At 44.5% G+C, this 26,944-nt stretch overlaps 1 protein-coding gene and 1 long non-coding RNA gene across 2 annotated transcripts in view; one reads left to right on the top strand and one right to left on the bottom strand.

The window, feature by feature from the left end:
• The window catches only part of LOC119404645 (endoplasmic reticulum metallopeptidase 1), a 53,834-nt gene that overhangs the window by 11,956 nt on the left and 14,934 nt on the right, over positions 1–26,944 (bottom strand). The window contains exons 5-10 of the mRNA XM_037671229.2: positions 15,048–15,140; positions 13,715–13,945; positions 9,057–9,322; positions 2,391–2,601; positions 1,154–1,344; positions 76–228 (exon numbers count right to left, since the gene is read on the bottom strand). Of these exons, the coding sequence (XP_037527157.1) occupies positions 76–228; positions 1,154–1,344; positions 2,391–2,601; positions 9,057–9,322; positions 13,715–13,945; positions 15,048–15,140 (1,145 nt within the window). The remainder of the gene's footprint in view (positions 1–75; positions 229–1,153; positions 1,345–2,390; positions 2,602–9,056; positions 9,323–13,714; positions 13,946–15,047; positions 15,141–26,944) is intronic.
• Positions 19,239–21,464, top strand: LOC119404646 (uncharacterized). Its single transcript, XR_005186337.2, has 3 exons — positions 19,239–19,525; positions 20,279–20,435; positions 21,251–21,464. It is a non-coding gene; the product is annotated as an uncharacterized LOC119404646 (long non-coding RNA).

Raw genomic sequence — 26,944 nt, 5'->3', positions numbered from 1 at the left:
ACTGGTTATTGCATACTGAAGATGCGTGTGAGTACATCAAAGCGAAGGCCGACAAAAATGATGGTGCAGACTCACAAAAAGCAGCATTCGCTGTGGCGCCACATCTCCCGAAGTGGCAGAGAACGGAAACCCCAATGGGCTCATGGCGATTAGCATAGTCAGTACAACCAGCCCAGAGAGGACGGCTATGGGCTTCCAGCCATCACGTGACACGTGAGTCAGTGGCACCTGAGGTAGGACACAGTAGAAATACTCATAAAGTTTCCTACAATATTAATCGGTTCAAACTGAGGAGCCATCATCTACATGACTGCCTAACTGGTGCTCTGCTACAAAGGTAATGGAAGACTGTGGGTGTATGAAGCTTTAATATGACTTATGGCCTATAAAATGGACATGGCTTAAAACAGAACCATAAAAAACATTAAAAAAAATTGTTTCACCTGTACTATACAGTATCTTGAAATAAACACTGCTCAGATATTGTACAAGTAAGTGAAGAGTTCATCATTTTTCTTCCAACTTTGGCAGCCTGCTGGTACTGTTCACATCTGACATAACTTTACAACAAAGAAGAGCTTTTTTTCTTTTGACTGAAAAATGTCTTTGCTGAATAGGAGACAAAGAGTGTGAATTTTAAACATCATTTTATTAGGGAGAAGACCATTCTGACAGACAGAACACAGTTTGCCAGGTGTAGCCAGATGCATCTTGTAAGAGCGCTAGCTCTTCAAAGATACCGATCCAGTGTATCAATTTCTGTAATTCCTATTCATGCAAAAATGCCAGCAGTAACAATTTAGCCTCCCAGTAACAGTAAGAAATACTATCGCAGCAAGCTTAGCAAGCACCCTGCATGTAGCACTTGGCTGTCCAGTCTGTACTTATGTCATGCTATAAAATGGGGCACAACAGAATAAAGCACTTGTGGCCCTGTGTTCAGTTTTACATATTGAAGGAAGCAGGTGCTGTCAAGCTTTTTGAAAATGGCTTGTCCTTTATTCCTCCTTCGCACCTTAAATTGCTGCTGAATTCTGCAGTGTGGTCTTGGCTTGCCTTATGATGCTACATGAGGCTCCGCTGCTGTGTCCCATGTTTCAGCACAACCTTTTTTCAATGCACTGGTCCAGAGGAGGGTTGAGTAAGTGCTCACCACAAATGAAGTGCAGGCAATGGCGAGGACACCCGACATGATGGCCACTGCAATCTCCGGGTTCTCCAGGGTGCCATTGCGGCCCATGATGGGCAAAATGCCCATGTGAATGTTAAAGCTCAGGTAGACAGTAAGGAGCAACGGAAAGAACACAGCACCCAAAATGGCCACCATCAGGACCTTTTTATTGCCTGCATAAAAGCACACAGCACACATTGAAGCGCCACCTGGGAGTCCCACACAAGAATCACTGAGAATACATCCATTTAAACCATTATGAGTATTCAATATTGCCCAAGAATTTGGATCTCAGTGAAGAATACTAAAAATGAAATTCTTGAGTACTACTTGTCAAAAACGTGATGTGATTATGAGACATGCTGTAGTGCGGGATTCTGGTTTAACTTTGACCACCTGTGTTTCTTTGACATGCGTCTGATTATAAGTGCTATACAGGTGCACTCTGCGACCACTGCCTTTGCGACCAGAAATCAATCCCGTGCCCTCGAGCTTAGCAGCACAACACCTTCGTCACTAAGTTACCATGGCGGGTCCAATTTTATGTCACTCATTGGTATATCAGAGAATGAGGCAGCTAGTACTCTTGTGATTGCAGCCCACAATGTTGATTCCACTAACAATGTTAAATATCTGGCTGCTTATGTACTGTCACATACATACGAAGAATAGGTCGCTCTCTATACAAATTTCCCGATTACACTTTACAGTGCTCTTCAAGGGTGCTATCCTGCTTTCTTCCTCTAGTGCTTTCGTGCAGTTACTGTTAACAGTATCTGCAGGAATGTAATGCTTCCTGCGCAGTGTCTTCTGGCTCACTGAGCGATCTAGGGAAAGGAAGAGCATAGCATTTCAACAAGTTTGAAGCTTGGGCTAGGTGATTCCTTCACACAGAAATGTTGCACTGCACAGTGCTAAGAGAAGACAAAATCTACACAGGAAGGGTTGCAGAAGCAGCACAGCCTGTGAAACACAAGTACAAATTGTACTGCAGACTAAGAAATGCCATGAAGCAACAATCAAATACGACATTTTCGTTATTTCTACTACATGCCTCGTCACTGCTGCTCCAGCTGCTAAAACTGCTTAATTTTACTTTTTGCCCTGGAACTCATTTCTATGCAATAATTCTTGATTAAATAGTGATTCAAATTGATTTGAATGCCTCTAAACATGAGCAAAGAAATGGAAAAAAAAGCCAGTTTTGAGGCATCCATACCTTTTCGGCCCATGCCCAATGTCCAGTGGGAAAGCACGGACACAACAGTGCCTGTGAAGACGGCCCAAAGGTTCGGGATGTAATAACTCAGTATGTTCTTAGATGATAGCCAGAACACCAGTGTCAGCCACAGCAACTGAGTGGCATCCAGGTACCGTTCGAGGACGTTCCAGTCATCACACTCCTCACTTTCACCCAGAACTTTCAGTCCCTGTAAATGCATTGAAAACTTTTCTATAATGCACTATAGTGAAAGACACACTCGCAAACAAAAGCACGAGTTAAAAATTTAACTCTTCATGTGGCAAACTTATGCTTGGAAAGACAAGAAACATTTTAATCACCATGATAACAGCGAGCGCCATTGTGGGTCGTTGAATCAAACTCATGGTTCAAGTCATTCTGCTACTTACCGTAAAATGCCGAGCAAGCGCCCCCCCCCCCCCCTCCCTCCCCTACGGTGAAGGATAATGTACCAGATTTGGAGAGGGGCGCTTGCTCGGTCCCGGACTGAAATTCAAGATGGCGGCGGGAGAGCCCCTAAAAATAAAAAAATGCCCATCCATGTTTCTAATGAAATGCTTTATTTATTTACTGTTTTCATTCCCCCTTGTCACTGTCAAACCATTGAAGCAGCGACCGGTTTGATAAGTATACGACCGGCTACATGACAACGGAATTTCATAAACAACATTAGATACGCATTCAGTGTACTCATTCTTGTGGTTCTTTTTGCACAAGTGATGCTCGTCTTGAAAAAAAGTGGCCGCAGGGGAAGAAAGGGAGGGGGGGGTGCTTGCTTGGTCACTGGCGCTTATTTCAGATCTCCCAAAAAAGGGAGATCTGAGCGCCCCCACCCGAGCGCTTGCTCGGGTGGGGGCGCTTGCTCGGCATTTTACGGCATATGTATCGTACCATGCACTGAAGGGAACTTGCTGGTGCTCATGTGTAACTGATAATTTACAATGATGCCTTCATCAGGCATGTTATCAGGTTGGACAAGGATTTTTCCATAGAATTAGCAACAACATTTAATGAAATTTCAGATACAAGTCTGTCTTGTGCTGAGTGATAACTTGACACCAGTAATAATCTGATAAAAAACAGTGTGCAACAAAAGTAAAATGTACATGCGACTATTATTATTTGATTTGTAACAAAACTGATTAATACAGGCCATGGGTAACAAACAAAAAGAACACAGAAAACTGACAACAGTGCACCATTGCCTGCTGGATTGTTTGTACAAGCTTTGTAATGGTTACACTCTGGACTTGATGTGTAAATGTAAGAGCTGTGTACATTGCACCAATTTTATCTACATAAAGCATTTTAATAGACCAGCTCGGCCCTCAAGAGCTCGGCATATCAGCATCAACTTTGGGCTGTCCAGAGAGCCTGCGATGCGGCGGTTAGGCTAGGTCACGGAGCAAGAATTCTTGAGAAGGCGAAACTGCGCTCGCTCGGGCGTCCTAATAAAGTCACGGAATCGGGCACAGCGCTCACGCGCCCTCTGTTGTGAGAGTCCGCTAGTGGAGAAGGAAAAATGTGCGCGTCCCTCTCACGGAGCTCTCCGGCGAAGCTCGTCGGTTCAAGGCCATTCGTCACCGATTCGCCGTTCGCGCTTCACGTCCGAATGGATGTGTTTTTGTGCGTCCTCGTCGGCTCCAAATTATAACGGGGAATGCGTTAAAGAGCTCGTTTCGCAGAAATACCGGTATCGGCGTCGGTGAGGCTAGCAGTTGAGAAGGCGACGCGCACGGAGCCCGATTACGCTATCGCGTTCTACTATTAAAGGCGAAGCTCAAGCGCACTCCAAGTTTTTTCGGTAAATTAACGAGAAAAATGGGTCACATGCAGGAAAACTGCCAGCGCGATATATTTTGTACAACGCGCAATCTATCATTTTTGATTTCAACGAATGATGGGACCAGGGTTGCCAATGGTGGCTACTTTTCGCCAAATTGGCGAATTTGAGAGGCCCGGGGCGACCTAAAATTATGGATGGCGACATGGCGAATTTTTGGCGATTTTCGGCTTAGGTCTCCACTGAGTAATTCATCCTAAGTTCAGTGTCTTTCCAATGAATGAGCGGCAACATTCCCGGTATTTTTCTTGGTTTTAGAGTAGAACGTGCACATTACGCGTCATTCGGTATGTCCGTCCTGTAACTCGTGTGTATCTCCTCAATTCATCTAAATGCAGCAGGTACTCGAATGTCCCCCAGCGACATTTTAGCAAAATGTAAGTCAGCGGACTGACTCGCAAACCGCGAGGGGGCAGTGTTTGACTATAAGTATATAGCTTTAGGTGGTTTAAGCTTCTCTAAAGTTTCGCTTCTGAAGGGGCTAGACGACGGGTTGGCCGCGTGTTCCGACCATTTGTTCCGCCAAAGCTCCAACTGTTCTGAATAGCTTGGCGAGTTATTCACTGTTGCAGTACCCCCAATTTAGCTTATTTATCTAGGCATTTTCCACTGTTCTCGGTGAGCGTGTGCAATGAAAACAATTGCTATAAACATTCTACATTGTCTACCTGTTCATTTTTAACGCATCGGATTGACACGTGTAGATGTAAGTGACTATAAGAAAGGGTCGGTGGCGTCCTTTATCATATCAGTTCACACTTAAAAAGTGCAAGTCTCACTAATGATCGGTTCCTGCAAGAATTCTGTCGTGTTACCGTCAATGAACCTTTTAATCATTTTAATTCATATAAGGGTACGTAAAGCTGTCTACAAACAGCGCTTTCACGGTTTTCGCCCAAGGTTTACCACACCTTTACCTTTGAAACGAGCAGACAGGGATGGAAGGATATCATGAGCGCTTCATTCATTCACCCTTGCGCCACCACGCACATCTTGCGGCTAGTCGGAGAAGCAGCACCATGCACTCCCATGGTGAAGCGGGCGATACAACTGGCATTGAGAAACGTCAATGTAATTGAAGGGTCTTGGATGGTACTGTATTCTACTGAGGTATACGTGAGTGGAAAGTTTTATTACTATGTATGCCGCACATATCTAGGATGGCGACTTTTTTGGCGAAATTTGTAAAAAAATGGCGACTTTTGGCGACTTTTTGCTCGTCGTTTGGCGACATTTTCTCGAAAGTCAGTGGCAACCCTGGATGGGACCTATTCTATATGCCATCAATTCAGATTTAGGTTGCTGCGGCGGCCGCATTTAGATGGAGGCGAAATGCTAAAGACCCGTGTGCTTACATTTAGGTGCACGTTACAAAACCCCAGGTGGTAGAAATTTCACGTTGTGATTTTTTGAGAACAGCAGACAAGTAAGTAGCTGGGACAGCGCGGAAAGATTGAAGGCACGTCGTCTCGTAACACTGGCCATTTCGGTTTGTCAGGAAGAACTTCGGCACCAAGCTCGCCATAATAGTAGGGTAATAAGAGCGCCGCCTGTCTTTGTCACTGTCCGAGAAGTGCTTCTCGCAAACGTAGTCACAAGGCGTCAGCTGTCGGTCTCGTCTTGGTATGGCGCGAGCCCACGCTTCCAACCTCACTGGGTCACTAGGAACTTTGAAGGTAATTACTTTCTCCTTGCAGGACGCGTACCCACTGCTGCAGTTCGGCACGAAACATTTCTGCCCCATCCTGAAGAAGCACTGGTCGAAATCTAGAAAGCACTCTCCTTTGTCGCGGCGTGAAAAGCGCGCGCAAACGTCGAGGAGTCGGCGCCGCCGGCGCAGCGCGCGGAAGCCTGAGAGCGCTAAAGAGAAAGAAAACCAGCAAAACGCGACGGGAACTTTCCCTCTATGGGGTACATTTTAGCGCAAACTGTGAAAGAAAGCACGGGAAAAGAGTAGAGGAAAGCAGAATTAAAGGTCTACTCTTTTCCCGTGCTTTCTTTCACAGTTTGCGCTAAAATATACCACATAGATTTCAACCAACTCGCCCAGCAACAAGTCTTACTCAAATTTCCCTCCCAAGGCCACCTACGCATGCGCGCACACAACATGCGAGCGAGGAGCGAGAGGCGCGTGCATGCGGCGGCAGATGTCGTCTGCTCGTTTCAAGCGCTGTGCGGCCTATAATTCTGGCAGTATCGATTAGGAACTGCAGCTAAAATATCTGTCATATTTACCGATTGATGTTACAGAGAGAAATCTTAGAAATTTTACCTTGCACGAAGCGCTGTCACGATTTTTATGCGTCGCGTCCATAGAAGAACATGTAAAAGATGGCAACTATATACAGTGACTCTAATGGCAACTAGAGTTACTGTATATGCTACCTATACAGTAACTCTAATGGCAACAGGCCGAAAGCGTCATCTGTCGTGCTTCGGCGTAAGCCGCATTCGCCGTGACGCTATCGCGCCGCCCTAGCGCGCTGCCGCAGCCTACAGATTCTCCTCCTGAAATACTTTTCTCTCCGTGGGCTAGGTCTAACTGTCCCCACGTGGCAGCGGCCCGCGGTGTCACCCTAAGGGGTGGCACTTCTCCGGATCTTTAAATAAAGTTCTTCGTACCGTACTATTTACATAATTTTATTACCGCATCTATTATTTTTATCGCAAGTTATTAACTTGATATGTATTTTTCTTGCTGTTCTTCTTTGGTAAAAGAAAGAAATCTAGAAAGATATCCTCACAATGGCTCACTAAGTATGCAGTATAACATTTTCTTTTGAATGCAACAAATTTGATTCAGATTGGTTAATAAAAATTAAATTCGGCAGTTATACATGCCAAAACACTTTACATGATTACAGTCGAACCCCTCATAATGAAATCGTCGGGGAAGCGATTTTTGTTTGTTCACGTGAGAATTTCGTTGTCGCAAAAATAGAAAAATATCCACACCAATTACTTTGCACAACCAAAATCTATTTAATGAAGTTGCTTATCTTGCTCTGTTTCTTGCAGTTAGGCCACCTAATAAATGTCTGTCGGCATCACGTCACTTTTGTGGGTGTCGTCACTTCAAACGTCATGTGCCAACATAGTTGCCAATAGAGGCGTTAGCAAAATATAATAATCGTAATTATGGAGGTTTAATGTGCCAAAACCACGACGTGATTATGGGAGACTCCGTTGTGGATAGCTCCATAATTTCAACCACCTGGGGTACTTTAACGTGCACTGAAATCTAAGTACACGGGCCTCGGGCATTTTCGCCTCCGTCGAAAATGTGGATGCCGTGGCAGGGCATTCGCAAAAAAACTGTTCTCAATGAAAAAAAAAAAAAGGAGTCTTGTTGCTATCATCATCTAGCTTCCAAACAAATTTAAACAGCAATGGTTGCACCGATGCTTGTTGGCAGAAACACATGTGCCCGACTAGTCGAATGACCGATGCTGCAATTTTCGAACTTCTGGGTTCCCAACTAGCTCATGGATATGTGAAAAAAACGTTGTGGATCACTACCTGAAACTTTTGTTATTGCAGGAGTGCTTTTTTAAATCTCTTCGCTGTCGAGAGGGCGCAGATGCATTGAACTCTATGAATGTTCGCCGCAGATGCCAGATTAATTTTTTGCCGCAAAAATTTCTTTCTTGAGGGCTTTCGTTACTGAGGTGTCCAACTGTATAAAATGTGAGATAGTGGGGAATTGCGAATGAATTTTGACCATCTGGGTTTCTGTAACGTGCACACAGTGTGCGTGGTAGATATCACTTTTTTGCATTGCCCACCATCAAAATGTGGCTGGGCAGTGACTTCAGCTCAGCAGCACCATATCTACTAGGTTACTGTGGCAACAGCAACAAGAGTTAGTTGCATGTTTCAGAGAAGAGAAGACTGCTTGCTGATTGTGTGCTACCAATCCTTCCCTGACACCTGTTCAGTTGAGACATCATTTGGAAGGCAACACAAAGCCTAAGTTCCCACATCATCAACAAGCATATTGAAACTGAAATAAAACTGTGCACGGGACTGAACGCAAGTAGCAGAAGTAGACAGGATGGGCGCTGTGTCCGTCCTGTCTACTTCTTCTACGTGTGTTCCGTTCCCTGCGCAGTTTTATTTCAGTTTTACTGTCGTACCAACTAGCCCCCCCAATGCACATCACTTGACAACAAGCATATGCAGTGATACCTTTATGTGCATTTAAACATACTCTTGTCACACGTCTTTACTCTGAATCGTGCAGAAACGTATGCAGTGTAGTAGCCAGTCCCTATTGCAACTGCACATGCCAACACCATCGTATGTAAACCACAAATTGTGCACAAATGCATTCTGTCATTTAAACAGCCAATATTAGGTCAGCAATCAAAGTGGTCTAGGAATAAGTTGCTAAATTCTGCAGTGGCTTTCAATTTGCAGAACTCCTGAACTGCTTCCCGCTCGCGTTTCATAGAGCCTTGATGAAACCAAATCAAAAGCATTCACAGTGGCTACTGTGGGCTCGCAAATAGCACACCTCAATTGCTGCTGCTACATCTAGACTATTGAATGGTTTAGTTATATTCAGACTGCAATTTGAAATGTCTTTTCTAAATCGCTAATTTATGTGAAACTGAGTTGGAAGGAAAACCAAAGGGGAAACATATGCTTGATTAGTTTTGATAACTCATGGGATTCACTTTGAGAATCCATGGTCTACATAGACAATTTTTTTGTAATCGTTTCCAAACGCTGATGCATTGCCCATTAGTGCTCTGAAAAGTGCTCAATGCCAACGCTTTTAATCGGACCCTGCTGACCGTGGTAGACGCCTTGAAGTGCCTCCGACGTAGCATAGTGAGGACCCAGTGGCAAGCCATGAGGGTGGCAATCATGGTGCTGTAGTAGAGCCCCAGAACCAGGATTGGCTGTTTGTACCACGACATAGTGCTGCCGGTGACAGTCAGTGTCAAGGCCACGAGTATGCAAGCCACGAGACCGAGGCCCCAGCTGCACACCGTCACCAGGAGGGCCTGAATCCGGCCCCACACTTGCAAGGCCAGCTCATGCCGGTGCAGCTCACGTCCTGTCACAAGCCAACAAGGAGAAACAATCACTTTAACCATTACCAGTAATAACAATAAAGAGTAACTCTGCTTAAATGAAACTAAAATTGAACAAAATAAAAAAGGTGTTTCACTAGTTTTAACAGGATAGCTAGGTGGGCTAGTTGGTATTGCATTACGATATGAAACTCTTAGTGCAGATAAATGACGCAGGACGAAGCGTGTATTTACCTTCTTTCTGCGTCGTTTATTTGCGCTCAAAGTTTCATATCATAGAGTTCTACTTCATCTTCATCATCATCATCAGCCTGTCTACGCCCACTGCAGGGCAAAGGCCTCTCCCATGTTCCACCAATCATCCCGGTCCTGTGCTTGCTGCTGCCATGTTATAGTAGTAGTAACCCAGAGGAATCGGACATCCCACCAGTAACGACAGGGGTAGTGAAGAAAGCCTTAGAGGGAATGCAAAGAGGCAAAGTCACTAGTGAGGGTCAGGTAACATCAGATCTGTTGAAAGACAGTGGATAGATTGTGTTAGAAAAACTGACCACCCTGTATACGAAGCGTCTCTTGATGGGGAGGGTACAAGAACCTTGGAAGAATGCTCACATCTTAATCCATAAGAAAGGGGACGCCAAAGACTTGAAAAATTACAGGCCGATCAGCTTACTGTCCGTTGTCTACAAGGTACTTACGAAGATAATAGCTAATGGAATTGAGATTACTTATAATTCAATCAACCAAAGGATCAAGCAGGATTTCGTACAGGCTACTCAACAACAGAACATATTCACACTATCAATCAGGTGATTGAGAAATGTGCGGAATATAGCCAACCCCTGTATATAGCCTTCATAGATTACGAGAAGGCATTTGACTCGGTTGAGATACCAGCAGTCATGCAGGCGCTGTGGAATCAGGGCGTCGACGAACCACATATAGAAATACTGGAAGAAATCTACAGCGGCTCCACAGCCACCAGAGTCCTCCATAAAGAAAGTGTTGAAATTCCGATAAAGAAGGGTGTAAGGCAGGGAGACCGGATCTTCCCAATGCTATTCACCGCGTGCTTACAGGAGGTTTTCAGGGCCCTAGATTGGGAAGAATTAGAGATACGAGTTAATGGAGAGTACCTTAGTAACCTGTGATTCGCTGATGACATTGCATTGATGAGTAACTCATGGGACGAATCGCATGATTGCTGAATTGGACAAGGAAAGCAGAACGGTAGGTCTGAAAACTAATGTGCAGAAAACTAAAGTAATGTGCAAGAGTCTCAGAAGAGAACAGCACTTTGCGATAGGTAGCGAGGCACTGCAAGTTGTAAATGAGTACGTCTACTTAGGACAGGTAGTAACCGCGGAGCCGAACCATGAGAGTGAAATAACTAGAAGAATAAGGATGGAATGGGGCTCATTCGGCAAGCATTCTCATATCATGACTGGTAGTTTACCACTATCCCCCAAGAGGAAGGTATATAACAGCTGCATCTTACTGGTACTTACCTACGGAGCAGAAACCTGGAGGCTTACAAACAGTGGGTCAGGGAATAAATGGGTGTTAAGGACATATTAGTCAAACTCAAGAAGAAGAAATGGATATGGGCAGGGCATGTAGTGTGTAGGCAAGATAACAACTGGTCATTAAGAGTAAGTGAGTGGATTCCAAGAGAAGGCAAACGCGCGAGGTTGAGACAGAAAGTTAGGTGGGCAGATGAGATTAAGATGTTTGCGGGTATAACGTGGTGTTCTACTTATCTGAAGTTTTATCTTAGGGAAGGACACAAAAGTTGCCAGCAATCGCATTACTGTAAAGGTGTACAGGTGTTTTCACATTACTGTGGTGAAAAAAAAGGGCTCTGTTTCTAATATTGAAGCTTCTTTTCTGCAATGTTAATGTACATGTACAAAAGGGTTCCCAATAACTCTACGCAATTAAATCAATATGGTGCTTCAGATTTTGAACTGCATTTCTTGCCATATGGTCCAAAACAGTAACACTCTCTGGAACAGTGTAATAATCTTGAGTCTTTGTTAACAAAACAGCACCCTTTGACGCAAACTTCACTGACATGTTCAATTGCTTCTTCAGTGTGAGTGTGTAATGAAGCAGAAGTGGCAACCAGATTACAAGGTCCTGCTGCCCATTTCTGTCCTCCTCCTCCTCAAGTCCTCATGACGGAAACTTTAATGCAACATCTTTTATTTTGTATTAACATTTCCACAACTGCCTCAAGGATCAGATTTCTTTGCTCTATACAACATCCTCATTTGACATTTTTCTTGGGCTTTTCCTATTCCATATGTCAATGAGGTGAATGGCTGCTCTGTTTAAAGTTCCGCTTAACTGAAAGATGGATTACATTTAATCCATGTCTGCTGCTAACATTGTGTGTATGAGTGGCATGACTAGGAAGATACTATCACTCCCTTTATCCAGCATTTCCATTTGAACTGAGGGCCGTTTATACTGAGTCTACTGCATTCACACTGTAGTCATTCCAGTCAGGAACTCACAGTGACTGTGCATAATTGTCTAGTCCTATCAACTAGCAGGTGACCAAATAGATAAGGACAGCAGAAGCCAGGGAAGGCTCTGTCCAATAGGAGCCTGAACTAAAACTTCGTATTGTGACACATGTGAAAATATGTGAAAGATGTGACATGCACAGGGTTATTCCTATACTTAGTAACAGCCTAAGAATTCAGCATACGCACTGTGCCACGGAACCCCGCTTCAATTGGCCTCTGTGCTCCATACCATATAGTTCCTGAGTGATGCCAATACAGCAACAAGCTAAGTTTGCCTCTAACATGACATCACAGAAATTAGCAAATGCAATTGGCTGCAACAGTTATACACTTTCTCTCTGAGTAAGGCAGCAGTATAGTTTTGGCTACAGGTGCTTCTTTGATTTGTATACGAAAAAGCCTGCACTGAGGTACACTGTTGCAAGAGGTACCGTATTTACTCGATTCTACCGCGCCCTCGATTGTAACGCGCACCCGTTTTCCGCGATCAAAAAAAAAAGTACAACATCGATTTTAACGCGCACCCATTTTTCGCGAGAGAAATGAACAAAAGAAGTCCGTAGGAGTCCACCTTCGCACATTCAGAAGAACAAGTATTTGGCTTTTAAAGAACTAAAGTTTCAAAAAAAGAAAACACAAAGTCAAACGGCGGGCCTTGCCGCTGAAACTATCACCACTACGGCGGCGATACGAGTCGCATAATGGATCAGTCTTCGTCGCTGTCGGACAACTCCTTGTCGCTGTCAACGCTCTTCGATTTCGGCAAAGCGGCCCTGCTTTTGTCCACAGAAACTTCTTCGTGAAGCTTTGCTGTAAAACAATCTTCTGCTTCTGTTTGCGCCAGTCTCGCACGCACGTTTCGGCAACTCCGAACGACCGCGATGCGGCCCGATTTCTGTCCGTCTCTGCACATGTAATAACTTTTCTTTGAAATGCGACACCGTGGTGCACTCATCGAGCATTTGGAGTGGGCACTTCCATGCCACCGATGCGAATGTAGAACGGGATGACAAACTCCTCAGCACACGTACGAACTGAAACAATGACAGAAATGGCCGAGGCGCGTAGGAGGCGGCCATCTTGAAATGCCGATGGCAATACGATAACCGACTTTTTTTTTTTTTTCGGTACTCGATTCTAACGCGCATGCGATTTTTCGACTCGTTTTGCCGAAAAAAGGGTGCGCGTTAGATTCGAGTAAATACGTTATATGACCAATGCTGCACTACAGACGGCTAATCCATTCAGTAATGAATTATTACTTGGAGTTCATAACACCTCGAAATTAATACATATTTCAGAAACGCAGCAGAAACCTCGCAGAAAAAACACTGAACCTGCAGCATAAATATTTTGGTTACTTCAGGACATGGAATCATCACAGTTGCAAAAATTAACTGCTTTAGAATATTTATTTCTTAGAGATGAAGCAGTAGAGCTAGGTGCACTGTTCATTATGGAGTTGTGTAGGTATTTTCTGATTCATTAAAGAACACTAACTGCACTGATATAAAGCAACACATTGAACTTCTCATCAAACCTCTTCTTGTTGCTCTTCAGGACAAAATGACGTACAATGTTGTTTTCGGTTAGAAGGTCTTTGTGTTTATATTCAGTGTTTCCTTCAAGATTGTCATATTGTTGACCACCTGGGGTTCGAGTACACAGGCCTCTAGCATTTCACCTCCATTGAAATACGGCTGCCGTAGCCGGGATCGAACCCGCGTTTTTCAGGTCAGCAGCCTAGCACTGCAACCACTAGGCCTCTCCGGTGGCCGAAAATATTAAGGAGTAAGTTGCATCTCCATCTGGAGATTCCATGTCTCACAGACCTAATGCATATTGCATTTAGATGACTATTTAGCTCAGCAGACGACTCACCCCCAGTTGCAGAAGCCTTCATCCGCAGAGCCATGGAAACAAGCGAGATGACAATGATGAGCTTGACCACGATACTGCTCACAGAGACCGAGTAGGTCACCATAAATATGCCGAGGAAGTCATAGTACACAGCACGAATGACATCTGTGTCTCCAGTGCCTCCTAGCGAGCTGCCCTCACTGAGTTCTCGTGCCTCCAGGATTTTAAGAATGAGGCCCAGCATGTTCTCACCTGGGCAATGAAATGCAAATGGTGAGCCAGCATTAATTAAAGTGATCGGTAACTATAGGAACACCCAAAAATGTGGATGGGGGAACGCCCACTGTCTTAGCTCAATAGGTAAAGCAGTGGACATATAATTTGAAGGTTGTGGGTTAGGGCCCCACCTGTAACAAGGTTGCTTTTTCATCCACTTCAATTCATTTTCATTTACGTCATAATTAGTATGCTACAGTTAAAAATAGCAAATGATGTCCTCTATGCTTTCCATGGCTTAAAGGGGCCCTGTGACATTTTTCCACATAATCATCAAATGGCTTCATTAAAAGAGTTTATTGCCTCACGAATCGACTGCCGCAAAAATTTTTAGAATCCATCTAGTACGAGCAGAGTTACAGAGATTTGTCACACACTTTGAGCGCTATCTCTCTTTCCTTTCGTACCAGCAAGCACGCTGAAAGCTACGCAGGGAGGTGGATGACATGGGGGCAGGACGATGCGTCCCTTCGTCAGCGCGTGTCATGACCTTGAGCAATTTCTTTTCTTTTTTTTTTCTTTTTAGAACTCGCGGCTTGCTTTCAGTGTGATCGCAAGCACATGCACGGACATGTGGCGGCATCTCACGGCAGCCGCAGTAACTATGCAGCTCATGACGCTCAAATCGGCCAATGGCTGCGGACTTTGAATTTATGGCGCGGTCATATGGGTTTATGGCATCATTTGTCGAATGAAGAGGGAGCGATTTCTAGCCGACTTTGAGAATTAATTGTAAATTCCAAGCCAGGTGCTGCGCTATAATGTTTTTCTCATGTGTTCTCAGGAGCCTACACAACCAATCGGCAATGTTTTCTGACCGCGCTAAAAAAGTGTTGCAGGGCCCCTTTAATTGTCTACTGGATTCAACAGAGGAGCAAACGTCATTTGCCTCCAGTACACACTGCACAAAAGGGTTATTGCATTATGCTCTGACTTGTGGGCAGTGGCAGGTGGGTGAGGATCGAACCCTTAACCTTGTGCACAACAGCAGAATGCCTTAGCCACTGAGTTACCATGCAAGGTTCTACACTGTGTTGTGCGATCAGGCAGCATGCAGTAACAAAGAAAGCTCACTTACCTGCATGCTGAATTGAGCCATCCGGGATGTAGTCCATGTTGTCATACTTTGTGTGGTACACATAGCCATTTTCGGCAAAGGCAAAATCAAGGCCTGTGGAGAAATTATGGGGGACAAAATATGAGGCACAAATTCCAGGTATTGAAGAACCTGCACATGCACAGGTTGCATCGCAGGTAAAGCCACAGTAGTAAGTAGCATATTCAGGCGGAATTTGCGTAGAATTTCATGTACTGTATAGACTTGTCTACGGGTCACACTTTCTTTCATGATTTTGACAAGGCGCGGCCCTTACACGGTATTAAACCTCTCGGTCGAACTTTTTCCCTAGTATGAGTATGATATCCACCACAATCCTTAATGCCTGCCCACCAACACAATGGCGAATGTTATAGTTTTCAGAATAAGTTTACTCCTTCAGTTATGCACACTGCACACTTGGCTATTCATCTTCACTCTCACTTTTATTGCTGTTTAGCTATATTCGCACAATAGACTAAACTGCAATTCAAGCCAGCAGAGTGTGCATCATGAGGCTATACGTCACCTTTTCCCATGGTGTTGCTTCGGTGCACAACTCCACGTGAAGTAATTCGTGAGATGACGGGCACTCAAATCACAGTTTGGATCGTTGGTGAGAAATACCGAAATCCTCCCCTGTCACATGAGTGCTGGCTGAGAAGCAATCCATATGATGTCACATGCCACGTGACTGATTCATCCGTGATCACGTGCATTGTGTGAGCAAAACTTTACACTCGGTTTGTGAGCAAATTCGTGTGCTTATGGCACTGAAGATTCCCATTACTTTAACCCTTTGAGGGTCGAATTTTTTCGCGAAATCCAGTCCAAAAATGTGTAATTTTTTTATTGCTGAAATAAATTCTTCAGACGATTCTATTTAAGAAAAAAATTGTCTAACATTTTTTTTCGTGACCGTAAAGTGACAAAAAAATCAGTTTTGTTGTTACATACATATGGTTTATTCGTAGTAAAATCAAGCAGAATCAAAAAAAAAAAAAAAGCTTCACAGTTTTTTATGAATAAACATTATGCATTGTATTAAACATAGCTCACAAACATACAAAAATAAGCGCACCAGAGTACGTTTCCAGTTAAAAACGCTCGTGCTCTAACACTAAAAACTTTTCAGCGTGTGATAGTCTTTGAAGCATGGCTCCCCGCGCACGCGTTTCAGATGTCGCTCCTTGATCGTCATCGGAGTCTGAACTCGTCAAAAATTCCTCGTCTGACGAACTGAAATCAACTGAATCAGATTCTGATTCGGCAATTGGGGAATAGTCCGCATCGGAAGAATCGCTGCTCGACTCACCGGCAGCAGCGCAACCGGCGCGCGCTTCCATAGCGTAAGCGAACTGCGTCAGTGAGCGCACGGAAGAAAACTATGGTTCTACGCCCGTCCGGAAAGCAAAACGAGTGAAAAAGCTACACTAATACTTCGTCTTATCGCCAACAAGACGTAGTTTTTCCGAGACCCCAAAACAGGAAACGCAATCACGGCAGCGTCGTTTGTGTAATTTAGCGCCGCACGGAAACAGATGTAATCGCACGCCGGGGTGCAATAAATGAGAGAGTAACAAGCGGTCACCCTTTGAGAGATTAGAAACCAAACAGCCATCAGCTTTGCGGGCGCAAGAAGCGAAAACCACCCGAAGGACGAAACCGAAACGAGCCGGACCGCGTGCGCGCGTTCTGATGCGAGACTACAAGCCGCCGCGCCCCTTTGGAAAGAAAAAAGAAAGGACGGAGAGACATTGGCGCATAAAAAAAATTACACGTATTCCCGAAGCGTGGCAGCACATTCCAAGCAAGAGAAAAGGGAGAAGGCGCGCGTTTGAAACCAAACCGCGCCGCGGGCGCTCTCGGTTGCGCAAGCCCCTAGCAAAAATTCTAATAGAAGCTTGTATTAGTCTAATAAGTTTTTCTATTAGATGTATTGGTCTTATAAAAATTTTTATTAGCCTAATAGATGGATGTATTAGTCTAATACATTCTCCTATTAGCCCTATTAGTTTGTATTAGTGAGCTGTATAAGACTTGTATTAGTCTAATAGGTCTCGTATAAGTTTTGGTCTGGCACCTATTCGGCTAATAGAAATATGGGTATTTGGTTTAACAAGCTGGATATTTGTATGTAAGTGTTCAACTGCAAAATTGATGACTCAATTGGTTCATCTATTAGCCTTATTAGTTTGTATTGGTATGTTATATATGACTTGTTGAAATTGATATTAGCCTAATAGGTAGATCGTACGGGCTTTTGTCCTGCACCTATATTAGGCTAATAGAAATATGGTTATTCTCTTAAACAAGCTAGGGCATCAAGTAAATGTTAAACCACAAAATTTGTGACATAAGGATTACCTCTGGGTTACTAGCATGTTTATGGTGGCGCATGTCAGGCATGCATCATTCTGATTCTGAAGAAGATTTTCTCGCGCTGTGCATAAAGTATATGTTTCACGAAAGAAAAGAGTACGGCATCTATTAATATGTGCCTCACATTTTGGAATTAACATCACAGAGCTATTGTGATCTGCACAATTTTCATAATAGCCTTGTTGCCCATATTGGCCAGACTTAAGGTTTTGATCCTTGTTCCTTGTAAATGCGACCATCACTGATTCCTTTCACAATGCCATCATGAGTTTCAGGTTGCCTTCTCTTCAACGTGTCCATTAAGCCCTATGACACTGCTTTGTCAAAAAGCATGACTTCAATTTGTTTCTAGAGGTCCAATGTAACAACAAATTTTGACCAGAGATTTCGGTGGTACAATGTGGGCATGAAAAAACCTTCTGACGAGGATTCGATATCACAGCTTCGCATGCTTGACAAAAATAGTGACGCTTGACAAGGTCATCCATCCACTGCCTGCACGCTTTCTTTAGCATCCAACTCGAAGTAGGAAGGACGGGCTTGCCCAGGAAAAGGTTAATTATTCCCACAAGCTTCTCCATTCCTGTCCAGTTCAGTGCTACTGACACAGTGTACGCCATCAGCGTAAGCATGGCATCTCTAACAGTCATGTCCGAGTTGGGAAGGCGTTCGCCAGAGAAGATGAGACAAAATTCACCAGCATCACCTTCGCACCTATATGTATCGCTGCAATCTTCAGCGGAACCACTAGATTCACTGTCAGACAGATTGCTAGCGACGCCGCAGCTTTCTGCACGATCACTTGCACTTCCACTTTGGTCGCTTGCATCGTTGTCAGAAGCTTCACGGGGCGAGTCACTCACGCCGGTATTTGCACTTGCGGCAGCACAGTTGACAAGAGGCGACTACCTGTGCGAAGGTGGCTTGGTGCACTGGCGGTTATCCTGGTACCTCGAAGATGTAGTACGTGATAATAAATAAGCCGCCTCCGGCTCCAAATAACGTTTCCTCCGCTCTGCAGTTTCAGACGTGCCGCCATCATGACGGATAGCGCCTAAGTGCCTTTTATCACTGCACCATATCCGAAAAATGAAAAACCAAGTCAGGACTCGACTGATTCAATTTGACTGAGACCGCGACCCCGCGACTAAAAGAACAACCAACAATGTTTGCTTGTTTGTTTTCTTGCTTTTTCCCTCTATGGCGATGGCGATCCTACTGTCCCATATAGACGGTGTATTTTATTAACTACTCATACAGTATAAGAAAGCAAAAAAAAAGCGAGAAAAAAATTTTAACATCGGAAAAATTTTACACAGGCACGCAAACGCGTATTTGGTTTGGAGTGTGAATGAAACATACTTACCGCTGGTGTCATGCCAAAAGCATAAACTTGCGCAAAGAGCTCATACTTTTGTGATTACTTTTATTCCCGCGCAGATTCAGTGAATTTTTCCTCCGTAATGGGATTTGTGAGGATTTTAGAAATGTCCAAATGGTGCAAACTAAATTAGGATTTCTAGGCGCAAACTCACTTCCCACCCCATCAGCATCGTCACCGCCATCAGCTTTAACACGTGTGTTTCGCCGCTGGGCCTTCCGCCGCTTCCGCCGCTGGCCCGCCGCTGGGCCCAACGTTTCTTTCTCTGCGGTCTACGGCAAGCGAAGTTTGACAGCGCAGTTATATCACCACGTGTAAAACCTGCACAATGTACGCTTATGTGCGCTTCAAGGACGATGGCGTGAAGGTTGTCTGCACGAAGAAAGAATTAAGAGATTCTCTCAAAGACTTCGACAACAAACAATGGTACAGTGTACGCTGGGATGACGAAAACAGCGGATATTTCAGAGCCCAGATTATGAAGTTGTTTGGTGAGTATGCTTTTGTTGTTCATTGTTTGATGGTGCAATTTCAGGGACAATCGATATATGCACATCGCGTGTACCTGTTTTCAGCAACCAAAGAGGAGGCTGATGCTTCCGCGGAAAGCTCGAGCAAGAGATTTTCCTGCCCCCAAATGCCTATGGACAGCAGTTTAGAAGGCGACACCGAAGCGAGTGGAGAATCCTACAGAAAGGTGAATCTTGCAAATGTTTGTTTAGCACTACTCAATTATTTAAGGCTGGACAGCGCTTTTTGGCGACGCCGATTTGCTGATGGCCTGCATGGTCGGACGACTTGTGCCTCACGTGTACCGATCTATGGGCCGCCGAACATTCTTTGACAGTGTTCTCAGTGTCCTCGTTCCCGTGAAATGAGTGAAGGCTTACAGCAAAGCTGCTGCATAGCCCCAAGCAACTGTACTGTGTAGTCCTAAGTCCGCTGAGTAGAAAATCGGGAGGAGCTCGCATATCATTACAGGATCATCAAAAATTAAATCCTGTTTTTGTCATTCCTTTGTTTGTTTATTTTGCCTACTTGAAAGCATGAATGGTTTCCCTACTTTAGCTATTTCATGACCATCTGCAAGTGAGTCTGTTTACTGACGCACATGCACCAGTTTGCATGCAGGTACAGTCAGTGTAGAGACAAGTAGCCAGCCAGACCGAAGGTATCTACTGCATTTCAGATAATCAATAACTACACATGCAACATCTCTATATGCGGCCAAATTTGTTGGCGCTGGCATACATAGCCAACAGAAGAATTGCACTGAGTTGGCACCGTAGTTCTTGCAAAGTTTAAGGCTGTAGCCGAGGCCAGCTTGAGTTGCTGTCAGCTGTTCAACCAGTAGAGAAGTGCAACGTACCATATCTGTGCATGCATACATACATTTCTGTGGTTTCTAGTTTTCACCAAATTATTATTTTTTTGCTTCTGCCTGTACCAGCACAAAAGAGAAAAACAAGTGCCAAAATCTCGTGTGAAGGATACCGAGGCACAGTTTAGGAAAAAACAGCTGGACCTTTTGTTTCCTCCTGAAGCATGAAAGGGAGGAGATTGTCTTCGGCAAGAAGTTGTGAGGCTGCGCAAGATCTTCAAAGCAGGTTTGTGATACAATTATCATGTTGGGCACTTCATTGAGATCATCCACTTTGCATGCACTTTCAATTTCTCTTTTGATAATTACTCTGTTGCCTTTTACCGTGCCCAGTAATGTAAGTTGTTTATCTGTTCTTCTATTATGTGACCTGCACAGCATGCAGTAGCATGTCACATTTTGTTAGAAATGATGAAAACACTCATAGTTATTTGTTAGTGCATTTTCAAATATCGGCTGCTTTATTTCGTTTACCTTTAATCTAATTTTTTTTCTCCATATTTTACTATGCATGATCCTCGGCATCCTCAATTATATGTCAAGTTCCCAAACCTGAAAGCTGACATAGCACGCCCTCTGAAACCTGAAGCTGAGCAGCAACAGTGCCCTTTATAGGGCACTGTTGCTGCTGCTAAAATTAAACATTGACAGCTGCGCAGTCTCATCTTCTTTAATTTAAGCTGGGGGAAAGAAGCAGAATAAAATTCCACTGGTGTTAAATTTTTTGCTGTTGTCTGATCTGATGTCAGCAAATGAGAAATTGTAGCATGTGTCAGCCATGTTGTTAATGGATGAAGCTCTGCCTCTGTAGTTTTTATTGCGACAGATGGTTGCCTGTTACTGCAGCTATTTGAATATTAGTTTCCGATTTAGTGTCGTATTTGTTTCATGTTTTCTGGAATAACGCATCTCGAGCTAGTTCGTTGAACATAACAAGGCAAAAACAGCGCGCACTTGACGTGGACGGACAGAAGGAACACAGTGCCTGTGTTCTGTGTTTGTGAGCTTAAAAAAGTGATTTACTTATGTGTTTGGTTCTAGATTTCTTCAGCCACTCCTCGTCCAGAAGTATCCATTTAAGGAGGTTGACCTCGCGGTAAAAATTGCGGACATCATGAAGGTACCGATGCCACCAACTCAGCAGCTAACACCACCACCTCAGCAGCCAAATGAGGAAGGTTAACTGTAGAGGGCTCACCTCACTTGACGATTTAAATAAAGTGTGTTTGTGTTTGACAACTGCCTTTGTGTCATATGCAGTGACATGCATGCCGCTGCCGCATGCTACGAGCAAAGCCTGCTCGCTGCCTGTGCAGGCACCTATTGATCTAATAGAGGCTATTAGTTTATGCGTATTAGCCTAATACAGGCTATTAGCTTATGCCTATAAGCCTAATACAGGCTATTAGTATATGCCTATAAGCGTAATACGGACTATTAGGTTATGCCTATGAGCCTAATACAGGCTATTAGTTTATGCCTATGAGCCTAATACTGGCTATTAGTTCATGCCTATGAGCCTAATACAGGCTATTAGTTTATGCCTATGAGCCTAATACAGGCTATTGGTCTTGTCCTATTAGTGTTGTCCAATAAGACTTGTACAGGCTATTAGTCTTATATACTGTATTAGTCTAATACATGTATTAGTGTCCATAACCTAGTAGGCTATTAGTTTTTCTATTAGAATTTTTGCTAGGGGCGGTAGCCGGCGCGCGGCGCGCCATTTTGCGAAGCATAAAAAAAGCAACAACGGAGAGACATCGGCGCATGAAAAAAATTCCACGTATTCCCGAAGCGTGGCAGCACATGCCGAGCAAGAGAAATCATCGAAAAAGGCGCGCACTTTAAACCAGCTGCACCGCGAACGCGGTCGGATGGGCAAGCGATAGGCGGCGCGCCGTTTTGGGAAGCGAAAAAAAAATACAACGGAGAGACATCGGCGCATGAAAAAAATTCCACGTATTCCCGAAGTGTGGAAGCATAGGCCAAACAAGAGAAATGATCGAAAAAGGCGCGCGTTTTAAAAATAAACGCTATGCCGTACATGTACGACGAAAACCCTTTGGTACCAGGAAGCTTCTGCCGTACATGTACGGCGAAAACCCTGAAGGGGTTAAAGTAGAGCTGTGCGAACAGCAAAATTTTGGGTGCGAAGCGAATTCGAATATTGAAGTGTGAGTGCGAATCGAATCAAATATTTTTCGAATATTTCTCGAATATTTTTCGAATACTTCGAAGCAAAATTGCAGAAAGAAAGTTGTAGAGGATTCCTAAGCATATTCTTATGAGATAGCAACATGAAAGTGTTTCTTTTCGCTAGGTTGATGAAGCACTGGCGGGGTGGTGTTTCATAGTTGTCTTATTAAGAATGAGGCAACGTAGAGGCCGAATTCTATTGATGTATGTGATTTGGTGCAACCAAAGTGTTGCCGACAACACTTTACACGTGATGGGCAAAGATGCCATTTCCTCAGCCTCTCCTCCTCTTTCAACTTCTGTGGAAGCCCAACTGATGTGGCGGACAAGGGTGTGCTCCCTTCAAGTCCGGAGTTCCAAATATGCCTCGTAGACGTCAATATATAAGAACATCTGAAATTTTGGATGCCAAAAAGCTTCGGTTTCCGATTTTTCGGGCTTCCTGCTCAAATTTCAGGTCCAAAACTGCATTAATTGAGCCCCCACCTCTGCCACATCTTTCATCTCCATGTTGGAACCAGCGTTTTCTTGAGCGAGTACATTTGCGACCGTAGCAGGGCTTGAAAGGCAGCTTTGTCGCAATACCGGGGTATGATGAGGTGAAGCATATTGAAAATCTAGGGACCACTTTCAATCGGACGTTGACTGTGTCTTGGCAAAGTTTGACCGTAACGGAGCTTGAAAGGCAGCTTTGCCGCAATACCGGGTTGTGATGAGGTGAAGTATACTGAAAATCTAAGGACCACTTCTAATCGGACGTTGACTGTCTCTTGGCAAAATTCGACCGTAACGGAGCTTGAAAGACAGCTTTGCCGCAATGCGGGGATGTAATGAGGTGAAGCATATTAAAAATCTAGGGACCACTTTCAATGGGACGTTGACTGTGTCTTGGCAAAGTTCGACCGTAACGGAGCTTGAAAGGCTGCTTTGCCGCAATACGAGAGTGTAATGAGGTGAAGCATATTAAAAATCTGAAGGGGTCACTTTCAATCGGACGTTGACTGTATTTGTTTTTGGGAAGTTCGAATAGTTCGAATAGTAAAATTCCAGTGCGAATCAAATCGAATAGCAAACACTATTCAAAAAATATTCGAAATTTCGAATATTCGCACACCCCTACTTTAAAGCCACATCACAATCGCTTCCGACAACACCATTCGGCACGTGATAAAAACCCATTAAAAAAATTAGTGGAAGTGATGCACTTCATCCAGTGGGCATCATTTAATTGAATTTTTTTTTAAATTTAGGCCTACCAAGTTCAGTGTGCAGGCTATACACAGGTGTGACCCTCACAATGTCTATATGATACCATATCGTCCAATCCAAAAAATGCAGAAGTTCAGGGGAAGATGGAAGCTCGAAGAGATTAAAAATCCTTGTATACGGGGTGTCACTGGAGCATGGCGGCTCCAGCGACACCCCGTGCTCAGGAATTTTTTATCTCTTCATGTATTCTCCAATGTTATGCCAAGGTCTGGTTTTGCGTAACTGAAAGCCTGAACACAGAGAGAGCCACTGTGTCCACCTAAGCACTCCAGGTCATACTTGGAGCAAAGCAAGAATGAAACATAAAATGTGAGGCCATATTAATTTTTAAGGTGAAAGCGTTATGTGACTAAACTGATTGAACAATCTGTCGCCTGGTGTCGACATGACCACGAATAGTACCAAAAGTCACACGACCTCACTGAGACATCATATGATGCTAAAAGCACAATGTCACATGATGTCATCAACGATGTCATATTATGCCGTAATCACGGCATCATCAATGACATCACTACATGACATTGTCACTTGATGAAAAGTGGGCTGATCACGAAGGTAGTGCAACAAAGGGTGCGGTGCAGAAAGCTCAGGTTGGGGGGGATGGGGTGTGCACAATACAATCAACTGAGAATATCATTGTATTTCAGTTTTTTGTTCATGAAAATAAAGTTCCATTGATTGATTGATTGATTGATTGATTGATTGATTGAATGAATGAAAAAAGAAATTTAATGAGTGTCTCAAGAGAGCATGAAGGAAAGAAGACTTTTAAGGGCTCATTTTTCTTTGTCAGACAAAATATTAATGAGAACTAACAGACAATAAAGCCAAGGAAAGTGTAGTGTCGCCGCCGGAGGTACCGTCCGGCGGGCTAGGAAGGCGGCTCAGCGCCGGAGCGCCCGCAGTTTCGTCAAGACAGTCGGATAGCGGGAATGGGACTGAAGTTTATTAACAAAGAGATTTGGTCATCCGATTTTGTACAGGGAATACCCGTTGTGTGGCGCTCTGCGTCACACAATCAAAACCGAAACTGGTAAGGCGCGACACCACGTGTGGCCGTAGTCCGTGCAGCTTGCAAGTGGGGTGGTGCCCCGTAATGCGGCGGAAAATGCCGGCGAAGTATGTAGAAGGCTTACATTGTTTTCACCTCGTCGCCACTTTGTAGTGTCGCCGCCGGAGGTACCGTCCGGCCCGCTCTGAAGAAGAGCCTCCTGCTGAATGCACTGGGAGTTGAAGGCCTGGATGTTTACTGGACTCTACAAGCTGCCCAGGAACAGGCGGGGAGCGGAGATGGCACTCGGGACGAAGGCACGCAAGATGAGTACATCGCAGCGCTCACGCTGCTCGAGAATCACTTCAAGGCGCCGAGCAATGAAATTCTGGAGCGTCACTACTTCAAGCTATGCAAACAGTTACCAGGGGAATCCGTTACTGATTATGTTTCTGCACTACAGACGATGGCCAGCAGATGCAATTTCGGAACTTCCGTCAATGCCATGGTCCGCGATCAGCTTTTCAGCGGAATAACCGCACAACAAGTCCGCAGACGACTTCTGCAGCTGGGACCTACCCTTACTATACATCAAGCAATACAGATTGCCAAAGAAGAGGAGCGTACCGAACTCGAAATGCAGGAGTTCGCGAACGCGCAAGTTGAGAGGGTCGGATTTCAAGCGGGTACGCAAGATGGCCGCCAAAGCACTTCACATTCCTTTCCACCAAAACAAAAGAATCATGGCCGCCGGCCTCCCCGACAGAACTCGGGAGGGAGCCAACATGGCCGCTCGCAACATGACACCCGTCCTCATTCTTCATCGGACTCTTCGGGACAGCAGAATGAACCGCACCGATCTGAATCGAATTTCTGCTACAGATGCGGATCGTCTCAACATTACGCCAATTTTGCAAACTGTCCTGCCCGCAACCGCACTTGTTCTGCCTGCGGAAAACGAGGTCACTTCAGAGCTGTCTGCCGCTCAGCAAATGTCCGAACTTCGCAACAAAACGTAGCTCAAGTGCAAGATACTGCAGTAACAAATACAGTTACTATTCTCAACATTGATGAACGCTCCAGCCGTCCTTCGCCACTGAAGATTTCTATTCAAGTTGGCCAAGTCAACATTCCTTTCCTCGTTGACACCGGTGCGACCGTCTCATTGCTGAACTTACAAGATTTCAAGCAGTACTTTCCGGGGACCAGACTCCTTGACTCCTACATTGTCCTTCAGGACTATTCCAAGAAATGCATTCCCCATGTCGGATACTTCTCTACAAACGTCCGGTACAACGATACCACTGCTACTGTCACATTTTACGTGACCAAAGAAGGTTCTTCACTTCTCGGTTTGGACGCCATTCGAAGCCTCCACATACACATCGACGGCGCTACATTGTCCTGCTCACAAGTTTCAAGTACAGCAACTCCAAGAATTCCTGCCAATGCTCCGTCCGAATTTCATCACCTCTTCACCCAGGAACTTGGCCTGGTGAAAGGCTACATGCACGAAGTGAAACGCCGCCCAGGTGTGCAACCTGTAGCTGCCAAGCTTCGCAGATTGCCATTCTTGCTTCGACAACAAGTCTCCGATGAACTTTCCCGTCTTGAAAATGCAGGCGTCATCGAACGTGTTTCAGCATCAGATTGGGTCTCTCCACTGGTCGTGGTGAAGAAAAAGAACGGTTCATTAAGACTTTGTGTGGACTTGCGTGAACCAAACAAAGCTATCGTGATTGATGGGTTTCCCTTGCCCCACATCGAAGAACTTCTCCAGCAACTTACAGGTGCTGTTTACTTTTCAAAGCTAGATCTTGCATCAGCATACCATCAGGTTAACTTGTCAGAATCAAGTAGGGACTTAACCACTTTTGTAACGCATGATGGTTTGTTCAGATTCCGTAGAGTCTGCTTCGGGCTTGCATCTGCCCCTGCTGTTTTTCAGAAAATGATGTCCGACATTTTGAAAGGTTGTTCTGGAGTACTATGCTACCTAGATGACATTTTGGTCTGGGGCCGAACGCATGCTGAACATGATGCTAATTTACAAGCAGTACTAAGCCGCATAAGCAACACAGGAATGAAACTAAACGACAAATGTGTCTTTGCTGTCCAGGAAATCCAATTTTTAGGACACACTGTCAGTGCCAGAGGATTGTCTCCTCTTGAGTCCAAAGTGCATGCTATCGTTAATGCACCTGCTCCTACAGATTGTAAATCCTTGCATTCATTTCTTGGTCTCGCTGGCTACTACTCAAAGTTCATTCCTC

Source organism: Rhipicephalus sanguineus, chromosome 9 (genome assembly GCF_013339695.2).
Source record: "Rhipicephalus sanguineus isolate Rsan-2018 chromosome 9, BIME_Rsan_1.4, whole genome shotgun sequence".
Classification (NCBI taxonomy): domain Eukaryota; kingdom Metazoa; phylum Arthropoda; class Arachnida; order Ixodida; family Ixodidae; genus Rhipicephalus; species Rhipicephalus sanguineus.
This window is presented reverse-complemented; position numbering and strand designations above follow the sequence as displayed.